The following is a 9,503-nucleotide window of genomic DNA, read 5'->3' as shown; positions in this document are numbered from 1 at the left end:
TGTACATGTAACTGTTTTGTTTCACTGTGTCTTGACAGCCTAAACTTGTCCACACTGTTGGAATTACTTCTTTACCCCATATCTATAGGTAAAGATATAGTAAATCAATGTCCAATCAATTCTCAACAATAAGAACTTTGCTTGATTTGCACTTTTGTACTAACAAAGTAAGTTAAAGCCAGAAAATTGAAATACCAAGCAAGACAATCAATAATAGTTAGAATATCTTTACAGTAGGAGTGAAAATTCAATCTTAATAAGATATAGTCATATTATCCAAGTTTATGAAGCAAGCAAGCCCGCCTCCTTGAGTTCAGGTGACTAGTATCCCTTATAAGACCGAGATCGTCAGAGTTAACAAAAACAAATTTGATACATTGCAACGTCTTATAGTTGAAGCGTAACAATGGATTTTTTTGTTTTTCTCTCAAATGAAATGCAAGTTACATGCTTTAACAATTGTCCGAAATTTGTAACCAATCACTGCCTTAAAAAATAAAAATGACTAGTTAATATAATCGCAACTATCATATTGACACGCAGGCAAGGATCATATGCTAACAAGTCCAGGGACAATAGCGTCATATTTCCCTAAATTTTAAGTTTATTTCCCTTGTACCAAATTTCTTTATTCTTTTATATGAACACTTGTCCTGACACCTAAGATTTTTGAACGAGGAATTTGAGTTAATCATCCTTTTTTGACAACGTCAGTAGTAACGCTAAACTTGAGAATATGATACAATAGGGAATAAAGTGACATATTTGTGTATTCAAAGTGTACAATTGTGTACTTAAAACATTCGACAAGTGTAGAAGGCGCTAACATTGAACACCAAGCATTTCAGAGTGATCCAGTTAATCACATTAGGTATACAGCGTAACAAACTATATGTAGATATTTATATTCATTGAGTCGATAGAAAGTATATACAACAACTACAATGTTCATATAACGAATCAATTTAAACATTTTACTTTCTATTCAAATGATCTTTTTAAAATTTATATTATTTTATTTTATATTACACAACTAACATATACATGTACATTCACATCAATAGATTAAACTATAACCAAACCCGTTGTAGTCATCCTGGAAAGCTGGACTGCATATATCCGGTTTCATCATCGTGTTCAAAGTTAGATCGTTCACTTGATTTCAGCTGGAACTGATCGTAGCCATCCTCTGGCACATTGTGAACATGGTCATACGTATCAGTAGGCGGCAGATCAGCTGATTGGTCCGAAAAAGTGTTATATTCCCCATCCGATAGATAGTCAGTGTTTGGTTTTTTGGCTAACATATACTCGAACGAGTTCTCCACCGAGTTCCCTCGCGGTTTGTCGTCAGGAGGACAACGGTCTTCAGTGTAATTAGCATAATCAGGCATATCATTCGAGGAATTATATCCCTGGTTAACTTGTCTGGTTGTCATATCATTGGCATATATATTAGAGTGATTACAATCCTGCGCATCTCTATTGTCTGTTCCCATCGCATAGTCATAATCCTCTACGGGTCGAGTCTCCGGGTTAGATGATAATCGAATATCGGGTTTCAATGACCTCCCATTGGCAGTGCCGGATAGTTCATACGACTGATTGTTTACCATATCGCTGTCTTTGTTACATTCCCTTTTTCTGAAATAGGATTGTTATATCTACGTGTAAATAATATGACTTACATTTAAATAAAATTACCATTCTTGATTTTACATCTTACTTATTTACCTGTATAAACGAGTGTAAGTTTTGGTGGTTTACCTAGTAATTATAAATACTTTTCACATTTTCATGTTGTACTTTTAAATTGACTTAGCCAAGATAAGGCAATGCCGATATAATAGATGCAAATATACGCCAAAGTTTTATACCTTCGTCGATAAAGCAATCCAATTACAAGCATCACCACAACAGCTAGGATTATGAGAACAGCTACGACGCCACCAATTAAACCTGCTACAGAGAACAACTGTCATTATACACGTCACTAAAAAGGGGGAACACTTTTTGTTTAAATGTCATGCTTTATACATCAAAAACAACATAAGTTGCGTAATAATGATATTTTATGTTTTACTTGTTTTAAATGTATAAAATCAGTCTTAAATTCTTACCAGAACTCGAAGTGGAATATTTAGGCACTGTTGGAAATCCAAAACATGACAGATCATTTTTGTTGTTTTCTGGGGGAAAATAAAGATTTTGACATTGTACAGGCTGACAGAGTTAACACGTTAGTAGCACAATAAGATATTGATACAAATGTGAAGCTATTACTTAAACCTTTTACGGGTGCGTACTTTTAAAATTTTACGGGAACTGTTCTGTTGTTCGCGAAACGAATATTATGGTTAAAGTGTATTGCATGATATCTCAAAAGTGAAACCTTAATGAAGTATTCATTTTGTATAGTATCTAAAAAAAAACACAATAAATGCTGTTGACTTTGGTACATCGGTTTTGTATCATGTAAATCAGAATATGTTTTCAATGATCAAGATAAAATTATACCACAGGGAAGACTTAAGCATGATAACAAATATTTTGGAAAATGCATATTAAAAACGAAATTTAGTTCAATTTTTTAATAAACTGACAAATATTTACAGTGTTCGGAACAGGTTTTTTTTAAATGATAATGACAAAAAAGGGTGAAAAGTTAATTCTGCATTGCCTCAAGATTCCGGGTATAGTTTCAGATTCATGGAATCAATATCATAATCCAACCTACTTTTTGTCATACAAACAGACGCCCTTCTGCCAGTACAGTTTTCAGTTTTCAATTCACCATCACTGTATAATATAGCACAACTGCCCAATTGCTTTTCTGGAAATTTGTAGACGGAAGATTAAAGATATTATGTACAATATAAACTAGCTATTGTTTGTTCTTTTATGGTAAATTAGAGACACAGGGAATTTATATATATCATAAAATACGATATTCCTTTAAAGAATTGAGACAAGAGTCAATCATACATCGAATTCATTACTATTTTGTTACCCTTATCATTGTATTTAGTTTAAAAGGAAAAAAACATTTGTTTGTTACACATTTGTTATTCAAACTCGTTTCTAATCACTTCAACCATATCGTACCTGTAGCAGGATATACTATTCCTATGAGCCAAGTATCGTCGGCGTAGTCCGTGCAGTTCGAGAATATCTGTCGAAGATGTTCCTCTGTTGCCAATAGTCCTTTATACTTACTTTCACAGTTGGAGATGGCATCGCTGATGTTCAACTTGTCTGCGACATATATCCCTTGCAAACCTGTCCCTGGCACCAACAATAGACCAACGTGTATTTTGTTTTGTTGCATGAACTCTACTAAGGCATTGTCTTTTATGTAAAGCGGTTCAGAGTAATCTATAGGAATGGGCATGAAATTTACAGGTAGCTGCAACGTACATGAAATTGCCTTTTTTTCGAATACACATATTACCGATTCAAATTTTATGGGTTTAGAAACTTTATTCGCCATTATGATTTCACCGGGAAAAAATACTGTTGTGCGAAATGAATGTCATTGTCTTTAATTATGCTTATAAGCAGGCTTAATTGTTTCGTTAGCAATAACCCGTTATCACTTATACATGACATTACACGGATTTGTTCTAAATGCGTAGGAGATGAATCCCCTTCCGGAACACCTAGTCTTATAAACACAGGTTTTTTTTCAGTTTTCTGCGTATACAACACGTTCATGTTTTGTCATGTTTTCTTTTTGCACTTCAATTTCTCTTTTATTTGTAAAACTTTGGATGAAGCAAACGGTCGACTAGTGTTTCTACAACATTCCCTGGTAGATTAAATGTAGGAGTGTTGAAGAAATGTCCACTTTACATAGATATTGATATATGTATGATGTAATTATGTTCAAACATCAAACATGATATGCATATGTCAGGTACTGTCAGATAAGATAACATCATACAGTCAAACGTATATGCTAGCAATATGAAGACCACGTCAACCTTTAGAAAATATTATTTTTTCTCCTCCAAAACGGGTGTAGTAACGACATTCACACATCTGTTTATACCAATCAACAATATATTATATTATTCTGTGAATTCAAAGATCAAATGTTAAACTAGACAGAGGGATTCATTTACGAAATATTTACTCACTTCTACGACATGCTATGTACGAAGAATCCCAAAAGTCATCTTCTCCTGGGCAAATACATTTATTAAGCGATGTTCCGTTCATAAGTTCACAAGACAGGTCACTCGTGCATACGTCGTCAACAGTCGGATCACACACTTCAGCGTAGAATTTCTCTGTTGAATATAATATGGTGTAATTAATATAATATAAAATCAAAATAACATTAGTTGTAAAGACTGATACTTAATGTACAAAGTAAAGAATGTCTCCAAGGCGCATGCCGCGACAAAGTGTAAATTTAATTTGAAAAAGGAAGCCGCGAAAAGAGTAAATTTAATTTGAAAACGGATGTAATATCACAAAACACATTTGCAATATAGTTTTAACATTTGGAGTACGAAACAGTGTATACAATCGATATATGTTAGTGACACATTCGACATAAATATAACATGGATTCGTTAACAACAATGAATCAATAACTCTTTCCATGCATAGGCCTTCGTGAGCTAATAACGTTTTCGGATTAGAATACACGTGGAATGGCAGATTACAAATGAGGAGGAATGAACAAAAAAGATGGAGAGTATGTAGCGATTGGGTGGTCGGGCGGTGGAGTGGATAGCACACTCGCCTTTCACCAAGACAGCTGGAGTTCGATTCTCCGATCGGATGTGAAGCTCTAGCCATTTGGAGGTTAAAACAATTCATAAAACAAAGCGTAGCTGTACTTTACAGGCGTATAGAGATTTGTTCACAAAGCGCACCATGTATTTTTGGGATGCCGTTATTATGGCGAACAATGCTGGATCTCATTGCATTCTAACAGATGCATATGTTTATCTTTTCAAATAAATTGGCAGCACGTTGAAATCAGCATATGAAATCAATTAATTTTATTCAGAAGGTAGATTTCGAAAGTATTGAGTACTAAATTACAGGAAGCAAATACTTACTTATACGGCAGGTCTTGTTAGAAGTGTCCCAGAAGTCATTTTTCTCTGGACATACGCATTTATTTTGGAATGATGTGGATCCGTTTACGAGTTCACATGACAGGACACTTGTACATACGTCTTCAACATTCGGATCACATTCTTCATTGTACGACAACTCTGTAAAGCAGATATGATTAATCCTGGTGTCAACGCAAAAACACTAGTGAATTGCGCTCTCATGTGACATAAGTATGTTTAGAATTAATAGATATCGACCAGATCGAAATCCAAAGACAATCAGAAGCAAAACACTGTGGAGACACCAAAATAATCAGCACCAAATACCATTAAACAACGCAAACGTTCCTACTTGCCAGGAGTAAAGTGTTTTTCCAGCATTGCGTTGTTACTAAGCTTTGGGCAAATTAACGTTAAAAACGGGGGACTTATTTACCTATCAATTTTGTAGCGATGTTGTAATTTATTAAATCTTTATTTTTGAAAATTAAACGTGACATATATATATTACACGTTTTTCTATCTTTTTTCCATCAATTAGTTAATCCAGTTCGATTAACAAAAAATGACTCTTTCGACGATTCGACATCGACTATTAATATTTACTTTACCTATGGGTATAAGTCTAAAAGTTATATAATTAATAATCAGTCTTCCCGAATTGGGGAGATTTCTGTGCATTCGCTAAATTTGCTTTCATTATTCGCTCCCAAAAATTGTCGAGAATAGAAAATATAAATGCCTTTCTATGGTCAATAAAAACGTCAAATGATTGGAAAACATCCCAAATTTAACAAATTATGTATCACTCAAAATCAAAGGTGTGCTTAATTACAAATATTGCTTTTTCTTCAAAATATTCACGGTCAGTAATATAAACCTGTCTACTTTCCTTTATATCGGAATGACACTGAGAAAGAAAGGTAGTTTCATGAATCATTTTTTGCAAAGATAAATTATTAACTCAAATAAATATACAGCCATGAACTGGCCTGAATACTTAAATCAAGCATTTACAAAAAATGAGTAAGTTTGAATCAAGTTTCATGTGTCCAGCCATGACAATTTTTTTACATTCCTTTATTGCTATTAAAGAGAAAAACAAATACTGACATACACAAAATCCACACAGACATAGACTGGCAGAGAGATATTTTTTGTTTTCTTTTCTGTTGTTGATATATATTAAATATTTTGGTAGCGTCCGTACAGTATCGGGAACATATTGTACATCGTTGATATGTACGATATACTTACTTTTTTTGCATTTGTTTTTTTTTTCATCCCAAAACGATTCAGTATCACAGATACATCTCCCAAATCCGTTAACATTCTGACAGCTCAATGTGGTATCACAGGTCTCTTGTAAGTCTATATCACACCTTCCATTTCGGGGGGATACTATCATAAAATAAGATAGAAAATATAAACCAACCTACATAGTACATGTATAATTAACTCATACAATGTCTGTAATATATCATGTAGCACTCTGGGGAACTTAAAAACTCCTTGTAATAATACAATATTCAGAAACAAATATCTTAACTAAGAAAGGGGTAAGAAGTATATGATAGAAAACTCCGACATTCGACTCTTTTGTAACTGCATGTACATGAGTTGTCGTTTAATTTAAAGATAATTTGCGGAAAATGATTTCGTAGTCACTATTACCAAGATATGTAAGAAATGTATACACAATATCAACTACTATGAAAAATGATCCAGCCCTTCTAGTTGGTATTTTCTAACATTTCAGAATCGTTAAAACCTTTAAATATAATTCTCCATTGTAGTGTTGCTGATTATATATATATTTAATCTGTTGTAAAGATAAAGGTTAAATGTTCACGTAAACAACCAACTGTTTTGACTTTCTTTTCCAAACGTCCTTAACCTTACCTGGAATTTCACATGTCGCCGTGACCTTTTCATCAGATGAGCATTTACGATTGCGATATCGACATTTATATAAATATTCTTCAGTGCCCTCGCATTCGAAATCTCCTCCGTGATAATAACCTTCGGTGAAGACTTCTTGACCGCTTCTTTTTTCACTTTGTTTGAACAAATAAAGATATGTTAAAACGATTCCTGTTTATGTACATAATGGATATCAAATATTGTTTACAGATCTGACCATAAAGAATATTTTCTAAATTGTGAAGCATTACAGCACGATTAAAAATATTAAGGATCCCTTGCAAAACCAATCCTCGTATAGTAAATTAGAAATATTGCATTCTAAAAGGCCTGTCACACCTAGCCGATTTGGGTCGCAGGAGCTATACCAGAGCACAAATTTGGCGATTTTCGGGGATCGGTACTAGTACGGTAGTGTGTGACAGGCCCTTTAGTGACTTTTATTGACCAAATAACTTTACATGATGTGCATTTCTTAACATTCTGTCGTGTAATAAATGAGCTAGAGTCGTTATAAACATTGTAAATAAAAAGCTATATCAAGGCAATGACATGTCTAACATTTTTAAAACAATGCTTAATGATATGAAACGAAATTTTATGCAAAGTTCATTTATTCATCAAGATTACCAGTCCTTGGTTTTGCATTTGTATACCGATTAAAGATGTTTTCGGAGCATTTTACTACTCAAAGCAACTACATACATGCTTTGAAGCTGGTATGCCCCGTGACAGCTAGAAAAAACAGAAACCTAAAGTCCGTTTGACCTAAGTATATAAATGAACCTCAGAAAGATAGCATGTATCATTCAATTCGATTGCAGAAAAGACTGACATGTTTTGAATCGGTGAACGTGTTTAAGAAGATGAAGAAATCAACCTAAATGCCTAAAAGCATACGACATTTACGTCAGAATAATAATGATTATTAATATCCAGAAGAGTACATCCTTAACAATATTATTCACACAGTTCCTTTGTGCTTAAGGTTTCTGGTAAATGAACATTATCAAATATTTGAAAAACCTATTCCTTTTGGGGATAGATCTATCTTTGAAAAGTGACTTGACAATAAACTGAAGTCACTATATGAGGATGATAGATTTACTTAATAAGAGGCAAATTCAGCATTAACTGATTCCGGTTTGTTTTGTAGAAACCGACCTAATGCATCCACCAAAGAATCTGAACCTGGCGAGATTAACGCCTTGAATTACAAGTAGAAGTGCTAAACATTAAAAATTCAAACTCATTTTGCTATATCAAAATAGATTTCAATTGTGCAGAGTTTGTAATGTCATCATGGGAAGTTTTGCTCAAGACGACTATCAGATATATGCAACTATGTGTTCGTATTTTCGATTAATTTGTCATGGTTTTTTTTAAAATACAAACATATAAAAAGCAAACTTAATATTCACTTACATAGTTAGATGTTTTGGATGCAATATCATGTTTCATACATTTTTCGTATTCTAGTCTTTATATGAATATCAACGATACATGTGGAGTTAAAGGTTCACTATCAATTCACACTGCGGCTAAACATTCAAACATGTCAGCACAATTCAATACCTATATATATATATGTATGCACTTACATCGTTCCAAGTTGCCGGCATGTGACTTTCAAATTGTTGTTTGTCCACTCATCATTGCACAAGTTTATCCATTTTCCTGTTGCAAAAACTTGTACTCGCCCACTATAACGATTATTGCCATCAACGAGCTGAACCGCACCTTAAACAAAATCATTATTAATGGTGTTTAAAGTCAAAGCAATACTGATATGCCACGAACGGTTTCAGAAGCATGGTTATTTTCATGACAGATAGGAGATACTGTTTGCAATTATGTGTTCATTAGTCTTAAATTGTTCAGACATTGACGTATATGAAATGCTGGATAAAACTAATTTAACGTAAGAGCCGATATGTCTATGTCTAATACTGTAACTACTGACTAGTTATTTTGCTAGCACTTGTTAGTTTGTAAATGTATGATCACTCACAGAAGCACGCTCTTATCCCATCCGAACGTTGGATACAGACATTTTACTTAGTGAACGCAAGATATTAGTGGCTAAGCATGTAAGGTTACGTTGCGTCCGTCAATTTACTCGTTCGCATATTGATAGAAATCCAGTTTAAACCAATAGACATGTGTCTCGCAATCATGTCTTATACAATATGACTTATCATTGCAGTGTGAAGTACACTGTAAGAAATGTAGGACACTTCCGAAAAATACCCAGCTTACTTGAGATCAATAACAACTCCACAAAATTTACAAGTCACGTGATTTAAATTGTACTTGGTCCGAAAACATCATCACGATGCCGATAGTTATATGTGTGTTTCCTTTTCTTGTTCACTTTTAATTTAGCATTGGTTTGCATATAAATATGCCGTTTGTCATTTTACTATAATGTTATTGCTTTTTTAGTAAAAGTATAGTTTTGTGTTAACGTTCAAAGTTTCTCTAATTTTCATTGCTATATGTGTT

At 33.6% G+C, this 9,503-nt stretch overlaps 1 protein-coding gene across 1 annotated transcript; it reads right to left on the bottom strand.

Annotated features, from left to right (window-relative positions):
* LOC110452568 lies at positions 1-8,735 on the bottom strand. The gene is made up of 10 exons (XM_021501174.1): positions 8,600-8,735; positions 6,978-7,132; positions 6,333-6,476; positions 5,076-5,234; positions 4,140-4,292; positions 3,106-3,285; positions 2,738-2,833; positions 2,121-2,189; positions 1,878-1,959; positions 1-1,644 (listed from the first exon to the last, which is right to left on the bottom strand). The coding sequence occupies exons 5-10, from the start codon at positions 4,219-4,221 to the stop codon at positions 1,092-1,094; spliced, it is 1,062 nt and encodes a 353-aa protein (XP_021356849.1). The 5' UTR covers positions 4,222-4,292; positions 5,076-5,234; positions 6,333-6,476; positions 6,978-7,132; positions 8,600-8,735; the 3' UTR covers positions 1-1,091.
* Between the last annotated feature and the right edge of the window lie 768 nt (positions 8,736-9,503).

The sequence above is a fragment of the Mizuhopecten yessoensis genome, unplaced genomic scaffold (genome assembly GCF_002113885.1).
Source record: "Mizuhopecten yessoensis strain PY_sf001 unplaced genomic scaffold, ASM211388v2 scaffold6723, whole genome shotgun sequence".
Taxonomy (NCBI): domain Eukaryota; kingdom Metazoa; phylum Mollusca; class Bivalvia; order Pectinida; family Pectinidae; genus Mizuhopecten; species Mizuhopecten yessoensis.
The sequence above is the reverse complement of the archived record's forward strand: the minus strand, read 5'-3'. Positions and strand labels throughout refer to the sequence as shown.